This window comes from Eucalyptus grandis, chromosome 10, assembly GCF_016545825.1.
Source record: "Eucalyptus grandis isolate ANBG69807.140 chromosome 10, ASM1654582v1, whole genome shotgun sequence".
Lineage (NCBI taxonomy): Eukaryota > Viridiplantae > Streptophyta > Magnoliopsida > Myrtales > Myrtaceae > Eucalyptus > Eucalyptus grandis.
This window is the reverse complement of record NC_052621.1, coordinates 12,252,129-12,272,279: the sequence shown is the minus strand read 5'-3', so window position 1 is coordinate 12,272,279 and position 20,151 is coordinate 12,252,129. Positions and strand designations below refer to the sequence as shown.

The 20,151-nt window shown below is 39.1% G+C and overlaps 2 protein-coding genes across 3 annotated transcripts; both read right to left on the bottom strand.

Annotated features, from left to right (window-relative positions):
- Window positions 1-304: 304 nt before the first annotated feature.
- On the bottom strand, window positions 305-16,712 carry LOC104421792 (aquaporin PIP2-1). 2 transcript variants are annotated; one of them, XM_039303938.1, is made up of 5 exons: window positions 16,697-16,712; window positions 2,907-3,254; window positions 2,496-2,791; window positions 843-983; window positions 328-715 (listed from the first exon to the last, which is right to left on the bottom strand). In XM_039303938.1, the coding sequence occupies exons 2-5, from the start codon at window positions 3,208-3,210 to the stop codon at window positions 602-604; spliced, it is 855 nt and encodes a 284-aa protein (XP_039159872.1). In that variant the 5' UTR covers window positions 3,211-3,254; window positions 16,697-16,712; the 3' UTR covers window positions 328-601. The 2 variants fall into 2 exon arrangements, with proteins under 2 accessions (XP_010032196.1, XP_039159872.1); XM_010033894.3 differs by lacking the exon at window positions 16,697-16,712 and having other exon boundaries at window positions 305-715; window positions 2,907-3,261.
- On the bottom strand, window positions 12,376-19,433 carry LOC104421790 (mRNA-decapping enzyme subunit 2). The gene is made up of 8 exons (XM_010033893.3): window positions 19,075-19,433; window positions 18,186-18,337; window positions 16,477-16,604; window positions 15,694-15,789; window positions 15,043-15,195; window positions 14,499-14,602; window positions 14,348-14,412; window positions 12,376-12,846 (listed from the first exon to the last, which is right to left on the bottom strand). The coding sequence occupies exons 1-8, from the start codon at window positions 19,152-19,154 to the stop codon at window positions 12,662-12,664; spliced, it is 963 nt and encodes a 320-aa protein (XP_010032195.1). The 5' UTR covers window positions 19,155-19,433; the 3' UTR covers window positions 12,376-12,661.
- Between the last annotated feature and the right edge of the window lie 718 nt (window positions 19,434-20,151).

Sequence of the window (20,151 nt, the reverse complement as noted above, 5' to 3'; positions counted from 1 at the left end):
GAATAACCTAACATTCCATGTTCAAATATTAGAAGCGACGTCCATATATGTGTAACAAATAGTATCGCACGCAACTGTTTCGACTAAACCTTTTCTTTGCTCGGAAAGTTCTCCGGCCTTCATCCTTAAAAAGGAACGAGAGGCGAGAAAGAAGCTAGACAAATTTAGCCAATTTCTCGACGTGGAAGACAACCTAAAGGAGAAAAATCCTTTTAGGGGTTTTGAACTTCCCTTTGACATTTGAACAGAACAAAAAAGGTTAAACAAGAAGCTGAAGAATAAGGGAGAGAGCACCAACAGAAGATAGCAACGAAACAGAAGAGAGAATTCACATATGAATGTAGTGCACAGCATACAAAGAACAAAGACACAGTTACATACGGCCCCCCCTCGCACCATAACACAAAGGATTTTCCATCTCTCTACAGTTTATGATTAAAGAAAATCCCCCCACCACCATGTGACTTTATCACAATCTCCTTCCAAGTCTCTTCTCTCTCTCCTCTCTCTCTCTCTTTCCCCCTCTCTTTTGTCTTTTTTGTTTTCCCTCATGAGAGAACAAAATAGAAGGAGAAGGGCAGTAACAAGCTGTGAAAATAGACTAAGGGTTGCTCCTGAATGATCCAAGAGCTTTAACTGCTCCTGCCCTCAGTATGAACTGGTGGTAGAAAGCTGCAATGGCTGCCCCAATGAATGGTCCTACCCAGAAGATCCACTGAACCGAAAACACAAAACGACATTATCAGGAAACTGTAGTGAAATGGGGGAAAAACTAGTACATCTTTTTTTCTGTCATTCTGAAAAATAAAAGAAAGGGGTAACAGAGCAATGAATTAATCAACCTGATCATCCCAGGCCTTATCCTTGTTGTAGATAACAGCAGCGCCGAGACTCCTCGCTGGGTTGATGCCGGTTCCGGTGATGGGAATGGTGGCCAAGTGAACCATGAACACCGCAAATCCAATTGGCAGAGGAGCCAAAACCTTTTGGCCAAGATTCATCCCAAACAAAAGACACGCATCATGAGAAACAATCGATCGTGTTCGGGACAATGTTAGGATTGTTATGTAATGCCGTCCGTTCCACGGAACAAGGTCAATCAATTAAGGGGGAAAACACTTGTAAGAAGATGCCATATTCGACATGGGAAGATGTGACGAATCAAAAAGTTCCCTCTCACTCTGCCCACATGGAAAACGACAACCTTTGCCCTACAAAGTTAAGTTACTAGCATAAAAGAAATGGCGAGAGCTGAAAGAAACCACTGTTCCTAGTCACGAAAGACGTCAAAAAGGCAGGTCAATTTGCCAGCGAAAGGAAAGGGCACGACATGCTTTTTCAAAAGAAGAGGACAAAACTTAGGTGATTCTTTGCACTAGAAAAGCTCTCTTAACGTCCACAACACGAGAATCGGGCACTACCCAATTTTCACTGCAGACGCAGCGACCGCTGGGGATTCTCGTCCACTCACCCAGTGGATATCACATGGTTTCCACGAGAATGGAACTGAGCAGTGATAATGCATCGGTTCATGCGTGACTCACGTAATAAGTATTACCGCAAAAAAGTGACTAGAAAGAAGAATAATAAAGAAAAGAGGAAAAAAAGAAAGTTGTTCTTGTCGGTATCACCAAAAAAAATCGACTTTTTTTCATTTACCATACCCCTGCAAGATTCAACTTCAAACTTTTCCCTATAATTCCTTTGAAATGAGCATATCCTTTGCAAAAATGTATAATTAAAATAAGCAAGATAGACAAATCCGTAACTTAGGTCATCAGACTAATTGTCAACGTGTATCACATATATCTTATTTTTGAGATTAGACTTAAAATCACTTTTACCTAACAACCGTTTAAATTTTCTTTCTTAGACCAATTCGCATCTCTAAACACATATCCCTCCGTTCCCGTATATTAAAATTTTGTCTTCTCTTTTTTATGCTAATACTTGCTCATGCTTGTGCTTGCTAGCTATAAGAAATGAAATCTACTGGCTTTCTCTCGTACATGAATTATTTTCTTGCTCATTCACCTCTTCGCGAGAAAAGATAATTTGCAACCAATTATTTATCGCTTGAGGAGAAACGATCATATTTCATTGTCACAAATATGAATTATTGAGCAAATAGAGTGCTATCCGACTGACCCCCCCCAAAAAAAAAAAAAAAAAGAAGTGCTATCCGAGGCTTCCGTCGGCAGCTTAGATACAAAAAACTTAGCACTTTAACAATTATCGAGTACAAACGTACCGCCAATAGCATAATATATTTTGTAATTCTTCTTAAAAGTGAAATAGTTAGGGATACCTTTCTCATCTCTTCACCTAAACTACTCCGATGAGAGAGTATTGTATGTTGCAGGAATGTACAAATTATTTTTCTAAATCTGAAATCGTGGCCAACTCTTGTTAGTGATGCGTAGCATAGCAATTACGACGCCAACCCTAGAGAGAAAGATTAAGGAAACGTGCGTGTAGCGTATATCATCCATTACCGGAACATGGGAGTCTCTGGCGCTCCTCTTGGGGTCGGTGGCCGAGAAGACGGTGTAGACTAGCACGAACGTGCCGATGATCTCCGCGCCCAGCCCGACGCGGGTCTTGTACCCCTCGGCGAGCATGTTGGCCCCGCCGCCGTACTGCTCGTAGTACGACTTCTGGAAGAGCTTCACCAGGCCGACTCCACAGATGGCCCCCAGGCACTGAGCCACCATGTACATTATGGCCCGCACCAGCGACACCTTCCGCGCCAGGAACAGCCCGAATGTCACCGCCGGGTTGATGTGACCACCTAACCCGTTCATCGATCGAATCAAGATAGAGATGCCGAAGAAACTGATCAGTTGATTCGGAAGAAGGTTGAAATATGATGGGCGGGTAAGAAAAGGAATAGAGCGATGGATCACCTGAGATGCCGGCGGTGCAGTAGACGAGGACGAAGATCATGCCGCCGAAGGCCCAGGCGATGCCGAGGATGCCGACGCCGCCGCAGGCGTCGGTGCCGGGCTTCTTGTCGTCGGTCTGGCTCTTGTAACCGATCACGGTCAGCACGGTGATGTAGAGGAAGAGGAGGGTGGCGATGAACTCGGCGATGAGGGCCCTGTAGAACGACCACTTGCCCAGCTCCACCGGGTCGATCAGCGGCGCCGGCGGGGGGTCTTGGTAGTCCTTGGCCGAGAACGAGCCGTGCTCCGCCGCGTGCTTCGTCATGCTGGTGTTCTTGGCGAATCGCAGAGAGAGAGAGAGAGAGAGAGTTTTCTCTTGTCCACTTGTCTGTGGGAAGTGAAGGTATCTATGGGAGGAAGGGGGGTTATATATGCATCGTGAAGAGACGTTGATGACAGGGTGGTTTAGAGTTTTTTTTTTCCTTTGTATTATTTTTGAGCAATTTTTTTTTAAATTATTAGTCAAGTAAAATAACAAATGATGTTGAATACTTAAAAAAGTTTAGTCATAATATAAAATCAATCTTTGATGCCACTCCCTTTTATAATCTCGTAGAATTATTCAATTTTGTCTTTATATATGAAACACTTGATTCTTTAAGTCTAGTCATGATATATTTCTCCTTTGCATTGTCGTATGCCAATGTTGTCATTACATTTAGAACAGTTTGTAGATTCATTTGACCGTGCATCCCAAAAACGTTATAATAATAACAATAAAAACAATCAAACTATCTAAATTTGAGATTATTTACTTTTTGGGTTTGTGTACCACGTTTTTCGGGCAAAAGGGGATTGCTCTTTTTTGTGAATGTTGATCCCGTGAAGTGTATTTTACTGCAAATTGCGCCCCCCTGAAAACGCCAATCGACAATCTTTTCGTTGCGTTTCGCTTTCCCGCACCGACCCCTGCTGACTGACTTCCCCACGCGACCTCCCACCCATCATCATCACCTCTCTCTCCCTCCTTCCCCAACTCTTTCATTCTCGACCTCACAGTTGCAGGTCTCTCTCTCTTTCTTGCTTTGTTCTTTTCTGTTTACTGGACTCTCTTGTGTTCATTGGGACTCCTGGGATCTTGATCCTCTAAGTCATTAGGCAGCACTACCACTAAGCTTAAAATTCCTGATTGCCCGCGACGTTAAAAGAACTGACTCCGGTGATCTTGATCCTCCAAGTCATTAGACAGCACTACTAAAGCTCAAAATTCCTAATTGCCCGCGATGTTAGAAGACCGACTCCTGTGATCTTGATCCTTTGAATCAGCTTGAAATTCCTAATTGCCCGAGTCATTAGAAGACCGGTAATAGGATCGAGTCATTAGAAAAGACCGGAAAGAAATGAAAAGCCGGCTTAGGATCGAGTCTCATAACCTTTCCATCTATTAGACTTGCTTATAGCAGAGATTCCGATTCGGTTTTTTAGTTTATAATTAAAGACAAAAAATTTCGGTTCTTTAGCTAATATCTTTAGCTAATATCTATAGAAAAAGAGCTCAATAATAAATGGGTTCTCCTTTATGTGTAATTAATATTTTTGACATCGATTTTTTTTCATATAAAATAAACTTCACAAATGTCCAAAATCTCCCGTTAACATGATTAGAAATACCAAGGCATTAATCATATTGTAAAAATGGTTTCCAAAATAACCAACACATTTATTACTTTCGGGCAAACAATGAATCGAGTGTTGTCAATTAGTGAAAAAGCTACATACATTGACTTATACCAGTAAAAAATTTACAGTTTTGAAAACAACGTTTAGATAATATGCGCCTGTAAATCAATCAATAATTGCAAGCAACATGGATTTTTTTAATTTCTTTTCCCTTTAAAAATAGTAATGTTTTGCATACGATGATTATTTTAGGGGAGCGAAAAACTCTTGTGCCTGAGAGACAATCAAAACTACCTCTATCATGTGCGATTCTTGTCTGAGGTACACCCTCATTTGCACGCAGCGAGTATCCAAGAAAAGAGCCAGGAATAGTAATTGGGTAAATGAAGCTCTGGTTGGTGGAGAGAAATTTACTAAAAAGAGGAAGCATGTTGCATGCTCTCAAATGCTGACAAAAACTCTTTATTTACATGTTCTAAGAACCGTGGAGCGATTCACGGTGAGTCACTCGAACGGAGCAAAGACTCACTGACGAATCACAGGTTTTGGAGGAAGGCGTGGGAAACCGTGTGGAGTTGGTCGCTGCTTCGTATTGATGATGATGAATGATAGGCCAATCTCAACTCCTCGATCTGCACTCTTTGCCCGACACTACACTGATCATCAGCAGTAGCGCTTGAAAGTAGTGGCCAAATGGCCAGTGCAGAGAGAGCCAAGGACTAAGCCTAGAACGACCTTTCACGTGGTTTGGCTTGTGTCAATGTCGTAGACTCTTGAACTGTCCCATTAAATGATGAAAAACCATTTCTCAATCGCATTCCACAGTTTGATGACGATCTTCGCGTGGACCCTTTTACCCAGGAACTGCGGAACTTGCTCTTGTATTTTCTCCAGAAGGAATTCCCCAGGTAGTCTCTCCAACCGGAGTGTCGTGTACCGGGATGCAATGGTTCCAATATAGTGTAAAAAAAAATTAAAAGAAAATTAAAAAAGAAGAAAGAAGAAAGAAAGTGGTTTTGAATTATGTATAAATATTAAAGAAATTATAACTTTAGTGAAGAGCCGAGACGGTGGTGCTACCCCCTTTGAAAAAGGGTGCTCACCCAATAATTTTTGCTTTTCAATCGAGAAGTCTTAATGTCGGTGTTCATAGGAGACCTGTTAGGTGGCTAAACATGGTAAGAAAGCCTCCTATCAAAAATTAAAATGAAATATTATTTTCCTATACAATACAAGAGCAAACTAAATTATTCTTTGGGTTACCTACTCGGATTATGGCTGGTCAATCCAATTATTAAGATTTTTAATGGACGTGGGAGTTATTAAGATGAGCTTCTTTGTTTAGGAAACAAACAATATTTTCTAAACATACTTTTTAATTATCATCTTATAAGATTAGAAAAATTGAGTTACTTGTGACAATGATCCTTTAGCAGCAGCTGATTAAAAAAAAATTGAATTTTTCGATACATTAACTTATTTCATATCATCATGTGCAATTGTTTTAAAGGCAAGACTTTGCAACGAGACAAAGACTTTAAGTCAAAAAGTTTCCATTGAAAGCAAATTATTTGTCATGTGTAAAATGGACGCTACAAAACAATTTTCTAAATGAGAAAAAAAAATTATGAAACAAAATTTGTCAGTAAAATATCATCTAACAAAGAGGGGATAAGCTCATTACTACAGATTGCAAGACTCAGATGAGGCAATATTGTGATCGAGTGGCCCCCGGTGAGCTTGCCTAGGATGTTAGTGACCCAAACGAGATCTCACTTGGGTTGCACGACCACTTAGGGTCCAGTGACCCGAATGGGATCTATCTCCTATCTCACTCGAGTCAAATGCCACAGGTGAGCAACTTATTCAATCCAGACAAAGCAACGCCGAGGTTGTGTGATCCAAGGAACCACTTGCCCTACCACGGTGGCAAGCAAGGCCGCTACCAGCCTACCACTGTGCTCTCTCTCTCTATGATAAAGAGGGTAATTTGGAATTACGGATATGTTTTTATAATTTGGCAATGATAAAATAGTTTTTAGTAACCGAGGGAAATCGCTTTCTTAGACATATTATGGTCCAAAAAATTTTGTCAAACACCACAATTTTCACTCAAGCGATTTTAGTGGAGTTAAAATGGCTTGGAAAATCGCTTGGTAAAAAATTTCCAAAGGCACACAGTATCATCGAGACAATCGCTAACAAAGATCCACATGGAACTTCATATTCCTTCTTGGGTACGCTCTTTCAGGAGTTGCGTTTTGAAATTTCCTGACTTTTCGTTGGGGGAAAGGACGAGACGAGACGAGACGAGACGTGGCAGAATGGGTGGCTGAAGAGGGCTTGGCGGAACTGAACGTTGGGAGAGGAGGGACCGGCCACAGCCACCCCCAGAAGAAAAGTAAATAAAAGGACAGAGAGTGCGAGGTGAAAGTGGAAATAGTGTAAATGACATCACTTTGATGCCTACCTTTATCATCATCATCGTTCATTGCTAATCTGTTCAGATTCAATGGCTCCAAAAATTCACCGACAAAAAGAGGGAGGGAGGGAGGGAGGGAGGGAGGTGGTATTGATTACAAGGGAAGACTTTCTGTACATAAAGAGGTTGAAGCTGAAGTGTTGTGTAAGCAAAGCTTTTAGCACTCGGCAACTTGTCCATGTGATTTGCATTTTGCGGTGAGCTTCCACATATCATGATGAAAGGAAATAAAGTGATTATGTAGTCCGACCTCTTTTGCTCTTTTCTTCCCTTTTTTCTTTCAGGATAATTCCATCTTTTTGCCTGCAACGTGCATGAAATGCATGATCAAGTCTATTAACCATTAATTTTGTGCAATCAAATACCGCAATTTTATCATTCGACGGGAGTCTTTCAGTGACTGGACATAAAAATTTCAATGAAAGCGGGGACTAAATTCGTGTATACATCTTCTATGAATACACACCGTCTTACAAGGCAAAGTAAGTACTGATGTGTAGCCAATTTGAAAAATTTACATAACAAGGCAAACAAGTTGATAAAGCAACAAGCTATGAAATCTGAGGAAGAACAAAACATTGTCAGTTTGATTGGAATTTTCAAATCTTTGGTAATTGGAGGATTACATCGAATAATAGACTTATGGGACTTCATTGCATAATTAAGAGACACTATTTTACACTATTTACGGAAGTTATAGGCTCAAAAATGAGATCACCCCTTTCACTTCCATCTTTTTTAATTTTTAATTTTCTGTTTACAGAGTTTAAATAACACATTAATTTTGCAAACCTGTATAAAGTTATATGTGTGTGTGTCTAATGTCATCAGTCATTTTATAACCGTTGCAAAAAAAAAAAAATGATTTAAATTGTCAGTGATTTGATTGTCTTAAAAGTTAAAGCAAACAAACGTTAGCTTCTCGCGACCAAATTAAGTCTAGAAGTCAGCATTCTTGGACTTCATCTCTATTTCTTCTGATTTCTGCCTTCATGATTTTGTTAAACTCCACTTTCCTCTCTTCTTGAACAAAGCTTTACGTAAACCTTTCTTTCTGCTAGAGATCTTCTAGTGTTCTTATTCTTTCTAGATAAAAGTTACATTTATTTCTCGAAAAATGAATAATTTAAAAAATTATTTTCTAAGAACAATCACTTATATTGCTTACAAAAATAAATAAATGAAAAAATTTCACCTTTCAAGAAAAGTGTTTAGATATAAATTGTTATCGATAATCAAAACACTTCTCTTTGACAAATTATTTCAAGCGGTTATTTTTAAGAAAATATTTTTCAAATAATTCATTTTTTACAAAACAAATAGAGCCCAATTACTCTCATATTATTATTAAGTAACCGAATAAAACCTATATTAATATGCAAGACGAGTAGGGTTTATACTTCTTTATAAATCGTAAACCCTTCGCTCCAATCATCTACGGTGGAGCACACATGCTGGCATTTCAACTTGGCTACTCATTACAATAGCCTTTCTTTTTCGCCTTCCTTGCAAACCCTAGTGCCATAGCCTTCGGTGCATTATCTGTGTAGCCGCTAGATCTGCCAATAATGAGTGGCAAGTATGCTATGAATTCGATATAGAATCTAGGTTCATATTAAAGAATTCCCACTTTCCTCCACATGCATGAATTGGCCATGATCTTTTTACTCCACACCAAATTGCCAAAAGATCTGCCGAAATCATAAGAATTCATGCTTTTTTTACATAGAAAAGGACTCTCGTGAACTGGGGCGATGTCATCAGATCACAAGCCATAATGGGGATGAGGATGGTTGTTGAACTGCCCCCATTGCCCCGCATAGTCAAGGCCAACGGACAAGTTAAAGTTCAAATGCTAACAGTGACCATCTGTATTAATTAGCATTCTAATGTATTAATTAGCATTCTAATAAGGCCAAACCAAAGCCAAACCCACCCTCTCTCTCTCTCTCTCTCTCTCTCTCTCTCTCTCTCTCTCTCTCTATCTCTCTCTCTCTCTGTGAAGGCAAAAGAACAAGAGTAGGTCCCGTGAAAAGAAAATGGCGACCAACGATGAGTCAATTTGGTCGGCCAGCCAGCAAAGAGAGACCTCAGCCACATCCTCAATCACATGAAGAGCATAGCCAGCAGCACAATCTGGGCTTGACCTCATCTTGTTTGTCCTAGTATCTTATTGAATAATCATAAGAATAAGAATATCAGTATCTGCCCAACTAAAAAATAAATAAATAAAAACAAGATGAGAATATGAACATCTCTATCTTATAATATACAGTACCACTCATGAAAACCACGAGAGAAAGTTCTCCACTTTGTAAGTAAGAATACTCATTCACTCCCCTAAATATCTACCCTCCTTCAGGTTTTAGCTATCTCTTGTGCTTGTTTTAACGATCATGAGGATGGCGTCTAAGCTGAAAATGTAGCTAGTCCACGTACAAGGATCCGAGAGGAGATCTCGAATCTCATGTTCAAACGCTGCGTCGGATTAGTGTGGGTAATCATTCATGCTTTTCTCAATACCAATCACTAGAAAGTTCTCCCGACGCCTTGTGCAGATTTTTGTGGATTCGCCCCCCAATGATTGCCTGGCACTGTACCCGGAAGATCGTATCCCTGTGTGAGCATGACTAGTGCTTTCCATCATGATTTGTAAGTTACGTTTGTAAGAGCAAAATTCGAAGATAGGGATGCACTAACGGAGTGTACTTTGTATTACTTAGTTGGGTTTTAGCTATAGGCCGACACACAAAGACGGATGAGCTTGCCATCCTGAAGATTTCACCCGTGATTTTGTACAAGGTGCTTATTAATTTAGCTGTAAATGACTAAAGATTGTCAATCATATGATGCGAGATATTTACAAAACCCATCAAGTATACACACGACAAATGTTCATGTTACTAAGACACATCATGACTTTTATTTTGAGATTGAGCGAGTCCATGGTATAGCAAGTCCATGGTATACATATTCTATGAATACACACAGTCTTACAATGCAAAGTAAGTACTGATGTGTAGCCAACTTGAAAAATTCACATAACAAGGCAAATAAGTTGATAAAGCAACAAGTTATGAAATCTGAGGAAGAACAAAACATTGTCAATTGGAATTTCCAAATCTTTGGTAATTGGAGGACTACATCGAATAATAGACTTATGGAACTTCATTGCATAATTAAGAGACACAATTTTACACTATTTACGGAAGTTATAGGATCAAAAATGAGATCACCCCTTACACTTCCATCTTTTTTAATTTTTAATTTTCTGTTTACAGAGTTTAAATAACACATTAATTTGGCAAACCTGTATAAAGTTATATGTGTGTGTCTATATGTGTGTGTGTGTGTGTGTGTGTCTAATGTCATCACAGTCATTTTATAACCGTTGTCTTGATAATCATTCATTTATTTATTCTCTTTTCTTCCAATCTTGGAAGAGAGTACCTACCTAGTCCATAGATTTACAGGGACGTATTGGAGACACTCATTTTTTTCTATTCAATTATCATGCGAGCCGACAGTACTTAGTACTGCCCACTTTTAACTTTTGCGGTGGCTGTCACGGCGACCGCCGAACCGACCACCACCATCCGCCGCCCATAGACCCAATTCCTCCAAACCGACAGAATAATCCACGCAATGCAAATCGCAGCTTCTTCTCTCTCTCTCTCTCTCTCTCTCTATCTCTCTCTCCTTTCTTTATTCAATTTTCACGTGGTTAAATTTGGCTCCTTCACCAGCTCTTTTCCAACTTTGCTTCGTCGCCATTTTCCTGCCGCACACTTGGCAGCTCGTAGCCGCAATTCACGTTCCCTTTTGTATGCATCTCAAGCTTGCAAAACGAGGTGGATGGAATGATGGCGAATGATTCTCTAAACATGGATAGGTAGGGGGTTGTCCGTTCTTAGCATGGCGTTAAATGCTTCATATGAGGCCTCGTTAAGGTCTCAGGATCTCTACAATGTAAAAATACTAAGAGGGTAAAATAAAAAACAGAGTTCGGGAACAAAGTATGCCGTTGCTCACACGTTAAAATAAAGAACGCGGTCTAATAATCCATCACATTAATGGAAAGGCACAGATGACCTGTGTTGATTGGAAACAACCTCCACAAAGGGTACGTAATGCTACAGCCAGAAGACCAAGACCTCTGGAAATGATATTAAAGCGCTGGGGCTCAAAACCCCAAATCAGCGCTCGTGATAACGTTCGGAAAAGAGACCTTCATGGTGTGTAAAATGGACCTGTCGATGTCGGGCGGTAGGCCAACGTTATCTTTGAATTCTATGATTCTCTTCTCTGCGTGCAGAGACTCGCCATTATTGAACCAGCGACCCCTACCAATCTTAGAGTTTTGGACCACGGTTTTAGGGTTTGTACGTAAGTGTAATGCAATGGTCACGTGGAATAAAAGGTTGAACCAGCAACGCCAACCAATCTCAAATTTTTGGACCACGGTATTAGTGTTTGTACGTAAGTGTAATGCAACGGTCATGTGGAATAAAAGGTCTATTGAAGATGGTCCCCATGGACAATGACCTGCCCCAACGGCACAGTTGGCAATTTGAAAAAAGATTTGTTAACATTGTCTAGTCACAATATCCAGCCAACATTGACGGGAACGACTATATTCAAAATTGTCAAAAGATTTTAGGACTTGATTTGCCAAATTGAAAAGTTGAATATTGAATTGACGGTCGTACGGTAGATTTAATACCTTTTTGGACAATTATCCCACGTTTCTTCTGCATATGGCATTCCCTTTCACTTCATGTGAAGAAAAGTCAACTAACAAAGGAAACACCGGACTTTAGAACACTCGTCGTCTCCCAATAGAATGATCGAGCAGTAACAAAATTGCGAATAAACATGATTCCAGAATCGGCTCTTGGACAATATGCGAACCCTTTGCGATCTTCACGCGTACCTCTGGCTTCCTTTGGGGTATTAGCAGGCCCATGGACACAGGACTGCATTCATGTTCAGATTGAAATGCCGATCCAAGCGCGAGAGACTATACAAACTGAACGGCGATCCAATCCTCTTCTCGTTAGGATTTGGCACATAAGTATGAGAATATGACCATGACAATACCAATGTATACTAAACTGAACACGATCCGATATGGTCCGATTCCGGTCAGTCCAGTTCAATGAAACCGGTTATTTATTTTTTCCTACCACTTTTTTCCCATTACATTTTTTCACATTTTAGTTCACATTTTATTAATTTTTTAAAGAATTAATAAAATAAAATAAAAGTATATTTAGTCAGTCAAGTCCGGATCACCCAGATATTAGTTCCACTTTTAGGAATCGAGAATGAGACCAACACTTCCAAAAACTAGACCAAACCGGCCGGTCCGAACAATGCCCGATTTCAGCAATTCATTTTGTACACCCCTAAAATGAACAGCAGAAGAGGAAAATCAGAAACATCGATGCCTTTACACAAATGCTAGCTGTACAAGACACATACATCACTAACACTCTGACAAACATCACGCCACGACAACACCAATGTACACTAAACAGATCATGAAAGGGTTAAGAAGCGAGAACAAGCCCTAAGGTGACGCGACAATGTCGAAAAGAGGCCTTTTTTTTTCTCAAGAAGAGAAGCCAGCTTCCATAGCTCTTAAAATTGCCGCAGTATCAAATCTGAAGTATCGGAAACTTTTCCCAGGGCCTGAGTTAGAAGACTGAACATTAGATGCAGATTTACTCGACTGAGGCTCTGAAATTGTGGAGCTACTTCCCGTAGAACCACTCTTTGCCTTCCAGATACAAATTCCTGGAAAAAGATAGGCCACCCCATTAGAAGCGCAGCCCAGAGAAATTAGCAGACACATAACTCATCTAGTAAAAGCCACAGGCACTGAATGACTCATCATACGAAAGTCATATCCAGATAAGAAGGATGATGGCAAGAACAGAAGTGATAACCATCAGAACAATCAGATTGAGGTTCATTTCATGCTAGCGCGCAATGCAGTTTAAAGAAAGAAGACAAATGTTTCACCAAAGTTCTTCTGTGTGACTGCCAAGATAGTGGATAAAAAGAATAATTTGCTCGGCCACCTCTGCTGTCAAGGGAAGGTGACATGTAAAATGCAATATTGTAACAAAGACAAATGTAGGTCGGAAACCTGGAATCTGATGAAAACTAAAATCAAAAAGGATTTCCCTATTACAAGAGATTGGGAAACCATGACCCTGAAAAGCCAACAACATACAAAGCACAGGCTCATCTTCCACTTTCCCTTGTGCCATCCTTGTGGGTTAAATCAAAGGAATGATTGTCCGCATTCAAGTTACCTCATCTAATATGCAAGAATTTAAAACATGGAAATAATGTATAGAGTAGATGTTTTTATTTAAGACCCAAAACAAATGAAGTAGCCTGAACTCTGAGAATGAGGATTTCTACATGAATTTAATATGGGACACTTAGTACTATCCTAAAAATATCGATTCCCATTTGTTTTGTATTCAAAACAATCCAATACATGAAAAGAATACCCTTCACAAGTTAATTGATGGTCAAATCAACAAAAGAGTCGCCGAACCATTTTTTTTCCCATCTAATCTAAAGAGAAATAAAGGGTCAAGTCACTCTACTGGCATATATTGATGCTTGGCCTAGATGAAAAGAAAACACAAGACATTCTTTAATACATTATTTTCACTTAACTTGTCTCAACTGAACATCTCTGTTTCAACAAAAACATCAATCTTCTCTTAATTCATTGTTTCCCCTGCTTTCTTCCTTTTTTAATTTTATTTTTATTTTTTATCCTAACTTGTATCATTTGTAATCCATTTATAAATAAAAGAGCTACCCACATGAAATTGGGCTCATTAAGTCCAGGTTGCAAAATGGGTTTATCAGCCCTAAGTTCTTTATAAATATATATCTTATTGGTCAGATTCTATTTACAGGTTTTTAAAAAAAAATTATTTTATTTACTATTTTCTAATTTGATTTGAAGTTTTTATCCAATTAGCATAAAGCTTAAAGAGGATGTGGATTTTCCTTATATATTAATGGGTTTTAATAATATGGGTTGGGTCGGGCATGGGTCATTAGATTTACACTACATAATATATGGGTCGAAATGGATTAAATGGGCTCATATGGATCGGATCATTTTTTATCCAACCCACCCATTTAATGGGTCTTACTCAAGGTCAGTCTCAATTTCATAAAAATTATGAAGGGGGAGGAAGAATGTAAAAATCACAAAGCAGAAACAATTATGCACAAGACTAGCAGAATTCAGAAGGAGAGTAACCTTTGAGAGGTATATGAGATCTTGTAGGAGGAGGCTGATGTGTCAAAATCCAGTGCTTCAAAGCTCTGCAACAACAAATAATTATGTGGACAGTTCAGAAATGCAATTTCCACAGTTGAGACCAAATTAAATGAAGTGTTGAAGCACGCACCCCAAGAAGGGAGCCACCATATATAGCTTGAGCCCAATTATACTACGAGATATAACGGCATCATTTGCAGGCTGAAGCTCATCAAGGCGATGCCATGCAATTTCCTGCAAATAAATGAAAGAAGTGATTTACACGCAACTAGAGTTCATCCGTCCCTTACTTAACTTTAATGCCTTCCTCCTTCTCATATCTAAACCAATATCACAGCAGGAGCAATAAATTATATACAAAACTTGATATAGCCAACAGTGGGCATAATGCTTTTAACTCAGCGTGGCAAATTAGACTATGAATAAATCCGTAAGCTACAAAAACAGAAATACCAGGACCACAAGTTCATAAAGTTGGAGACTGCAATTTAAACTTTTATTCAGGAGGACAACTGGACAAATAGCCATGTTTGTAGCTTCAGCAACAAAGCAGTGTTGATTTGTTCCTTAAAAAGAATGAAACTGTTTGGTCTCCATCCTACATGACGTAAAATGCTAACAAATGCAGATTCAAAATTCCAGCGGGTAATTGATTGCCCAAACAGAAGACATACACTAATCTCTTTTTTAGTAAGGGGAGCAAAAGCAGTATCATCCTTCACGCCTGCAATAACATACAGCCGCACTCTCTGCTGTCCAAATATCTTCTCAATATACTCATCCTTATTGAGAAGGTTTGACACATCAAAACCTGTTTCCTCTAGGACCTGCGTTAGCCATAAAAAAGAACAAGTCAAAAGCATTTCAATGTCTTGTGGCTTAGAAGTGAGAAAAGCCATTACAGATCCCCAAACTCAGCTAATTGAACTTTGATGAACTTAAAGTATCTAAATGAAAACAAAATCATGTCTGAATTGTTATAACTTACAATAGCACTAAGTAACAAACAAACAGAAATATTTGCTGAAACAGAACCAACTTCATTCACCATGTGCCAAACCCAAGATTCAGAGAAAATGTTTCCTCTTACTTTCCTGAAAGTAAAACGAAGAACAAAATCCTATTCATTTCACTATATGAATGGTATTTTAGTCTTTCACGATTCAAACAAAGGGGAATTATAGTACTCTATATCTTTAATAAGTGGGGCTTCAAACCCTTTCTCACACCTAGGCTATCCCTAACTGCAATTCAAGTCCGCATTTTTCAAGAACTTCTCTATTAATGAGAAAAAAACTTCAAGATGAAGAGGGAAAAAAGCTCACTTCTCTAATGGCACATGCATGATCTTCCTCGTCTTTGTTCTTTTTCCCACGAGGAAAGCTCCAGCTTGTTCCTTTCCATCCCTTCACTAGCAAGCACTGCCAAGGATTATTTTTAACAGTTTTACAATGTTAGAGCTTTACATTTCATAAAATTACATAACAAAATAAAAAGGGGGTAAAGGGAAAAGATCATTCTCTGAGCATCCACCAAGCAGTATAAGGACAACTCTTCTTTTGTAATCCCAAAGCAAAGCCGAATAAAATGATAGGCTGTATCATGCAGGCATTTTGGAAATTGACTAACAAGGTCTTTTTTTTTTTTCCTGCTCCTCTAAAGACAGATTCCTCAACTTAGAAGCCCATGGTATGTTACATTAATACCAGATATTAGAACTAGTCATCATAACTTCATTGGTTACATCAAAATCATTGACATTCTTATTTTCCTTTCTTTCTGTCATAGAAAAAGATCATATTAGAATAGATACTAAGTAACTGTACATCATGAATTACGCTGTCCATAAATATCACCAACATGGATCATTTACTGACCAAGCCCTCAGGAAAGAGGACCAGCAAAAATAGAGACTTGTGAACTGACAGAACGGACAATTAGATACGCTTGCCTACCAACATAATCCCCTTGTAAAATAGTAATTCACACCCGTCGAACTTGCTACTAAGATCATGACAACTTAGAGCAACATGGCAGGAAGGTCAAGATAATGATTGTATGAGAAGGTAAATCATCTAGAGATAACAATACTAAAAGGGGAAAATTACCCGTTCATACGTTTCATCCAAAATAATTGCACCAGTCACAGGAACTCGAACCTTGTAGGAAGTAAAATCTTTGAAAATATCATCAATATGAGCAACATAGGGTCTCAAAACTTCGCAGCTGTTAAAAACTTAGCCAAATTAAGGAGAACAATCGGTTGGAATGCCAGAGTTTGAAAGCTCATATATGCATCAGTCACACAGACAGACATGCATCCACAAGAGAGAGAGAGAGAGCTCTTATAGATGTTATGCAATATTACTATCTGCCCCAGAATCTAAAAAGATTGGCTGTAGATAACCATTAACCATGGAATATAAACTTCTATCTTCATCAATAATTATAATTTGGCAGATAATACAGATCTGACTCAGGCATTTTGCCTACTATGTCACTCACTGATAAAAACTCATTAAGAAGGCAGTATAACTCTTCTCCCCAATAGAGACCTGGTAGATTTTGTGGGATCATTGCCAACTATTCTAAAAGCTTAAACTGTTAAATGAAGGCGTGATTTATTATTTAAATATTCTAACACTCCCCCTCATGTTTAGTCCAATCTTTTTGCCCAGTACAAGTGTGGAAATTTAACTTGAGCACCTTTGAAAAGATTCGAACTCAAACCTCCAGCTCTGATACTATGTAAGATTTTCGTGAAGCCACAACCAACTGTTCTAAAAGCTTAAGCTATTAGATGAAAATGTGGTTTATAAATTTTCTAACAATATCATTGACAAACATTAAAATAAGGATGGCTAAACTAATGGCCGGCATTAGTTTTACTCAGTCTTCCGTATTAGATTCCAATTCATGAGTAGATCTAAATAAATTCTTAATGTGAAGCAAGTTCAAAAGCTCATACTCCATTCTCATTCTATCATATCTAAGATTCCAAATATCACCAGATCAGGAAAGCAGCCACTCTAAACTATTTTTATGACATCATACAGGAAGGTGAAAGAGAAAAGTAAAGCCATTTGATTTCATAAAAGAGTTCCGTCACATCTCTACTACGCCTTTCACAAGTTTGAGCCACTAAGAGCCTTCATTTGTTACTATAGGGAGAGAAATGAAACTTAAATCCTCACAGTTTATGAAGCCTGAACTTGCAGTTTGAGATATTAAACAATTTCAATTCTGGCCTTTATTAATAGATTTGATAACAATATCACCCATACTACCATCTCATGATCTGGGCCCAAGCACTAATAAAATCTGACATAATAAGCCAGTATAACATCAAGAAGATCATTTGTCCCCCTTGATCCTATTCCCTAACAAAATCACTTGAAAAAGATTTGGTCTGAAATGAAGAACCCCTTAAAGCTTCGTCATCCATAAGAATGAGTCAATTTATCTAGCTTATACTTTAGCAGCAAAAGCACCAATAGAGAACAATTAGCAGTCCATTTGCAAGTTATATCGGGCAAGAGTGGAGAAAAACCAAAATAAGACAAACAAGTGTCATTCACAGAAAGTTCCTGTTTGATATCTGCATGCTTCTTCCTTACTTGAACCGGAATAATGAATATGAATTCTTAATGGTCACGCAGAATTAATCCCTGTACTGTCGCATTAGATAACAAGTGGCAGTATTAGTACACACAAATGACATGCAAGCAATTTCAACTGTTCCATGCAAAGGAAGTATGGACTCAGCCATGATTTGATAGGTGAAATATGCATGAACAATGAATGTTTTGTAGGATACGTAAACCAGTGAACTCTTTCAAACTCAATGACTTCAGAGACGGATTCTTCTCCACTGAATTATCCTCATAGAACCAATGGGCATATTCCACGAGAAATAAAATTCTCTCAAATGACTGTAAGTCTTCTTTGGGCACATTCAGAACAAATCGACTGCAAAGAAGCATTTTACACAGAATCAGAGGCAGCAAAACAGGAAAAGACTTCACCGATAAGCAGTTCACGACTATGCTACTGAGTAGATTACTCGTATGCTGTCCATTCAAGTACATATATCTGCAGCTTGTTTTAGGAGAAGGAAGGATTAGGTGCAGGTTAATCAGAACTGTAAAGGAGCTGCCTTGGATGAAATAATCCAAACTGCTTGTGCACATTTGAAATCATAGATAGACTCACTAATCTCTTCATTTTCGCTTGATGGAATGAATCTCTAGAAAAGAACCACATCCATGGCTAAAATTTTCAATTTGAGACCTGATTTACAACTCAGCAGTTCCATTTCTGTCAAAAGAATTGCAGCTCCTAGCTGTACATGGTGATTTGAACAAAAAAATTTCAGTCACCTACAAAATCCCAACACGTTTGCAGCCGAACTCCAATTTTATTTTTTTTCTCTCCAAGTATGAACTCCTCATCACTTCCGAAATCGAAACGAGCGCTAGTCTCGCTCGCGACTGCAGACGAACGAGCTCAACCAAAACGAGCTCTCGCAGCGCTCGCGCTAGAAAAAGCAGTGCAAACCTACTTCCGGATCCCGAGGTCGACTCCTAGAAGGCTCTCGCGACGAGCTAAAATAAAGAAGAAAAATCGACAATCGAGGAGGCACGAGGGGACTGCACGCGCGCACAGCTCCGGCGACGAAGAAGAGAACGATCGATCGAGGACAGCACCTGCAGAGATCGTCGAGGAGCTCCTGCGAGGGGAGGCCGTTCTTGGACGGAGCGCTCGAGGATCGATGGAGAGACGACATCGGCGGATTACTCACTCAGCTGATCAGGAAGCTTCTTTTCTTTTCCTACTTTGCGATGGGAGGAGGCATGAGGCGGCTGCACCGTCTTCCTCCGCCGCCGCCGCTCCTTCGTCTTCTTCTTCCTCGCGACGGCGATCGGCGCTACCGTTCGATTTTCTTCCTCGGCTGCGACTGTCTACAGTGTCGCTGCCTCCGCGAAACTGGAGCAGCTTCAGGTGGAGCCGATCGGGTTTTGCCCGACCCGAAACTCGGTTCCCGAACTTGCACTCTTGGGCCCTCAGCCGAAAGGTTGTACCTACCTTCACGTTACAGTTTAAAATTGAGATTATTACATAAAGGATGCATTAACTTCATTTTATTATGTATCGTGAATTTTTAATTTATCCAATATAGTCTTTATATTTTAGCCCGATATGTAATGTTACCTTTAAACTTTTAATTTGTTCAATGTGATTCATGAACTTTTAGTACATCTTTAAGGGTGATATTGTATATTGGGTTAAAATTCAAAGATAACATTAAATAAATTAAAATTTTCCAAGACAACATTACATATCAAATCAAAGTTAATAGACCATTTATATCATTATTTCTTTAAAATTCACGAATTCGAAAATGCTCACATGTTACATATGTAAATATCTTTCTCATTAATTATCCTTTTGCTAGCATTTTCGTAGGTTGTTGTGATGAGCTCGCCTATTTTGAAACTTTAAATCACGGTGATGAAAAATAATGACTCAATCCAAATATTTGTAGAGGGTTTAAGACACAAGATTGATAGCTCAAATTGTCTCTTCCCTTATAAAGAAAAGGAGAAGGGCAAGTGCAATGCAATAGTATTGGGGAAGTAGGATTCGAACTGCATCAGCAAAAGTAAAAATAAATATCTTTGATATTATTTTAACAAGATTCAAATTAAGATTTGTTAAGCACAACATCACGAATTAGATGAGTCAGGGGAAGGGCTGAGCATTAGGTCAATTTGGGAATCGCC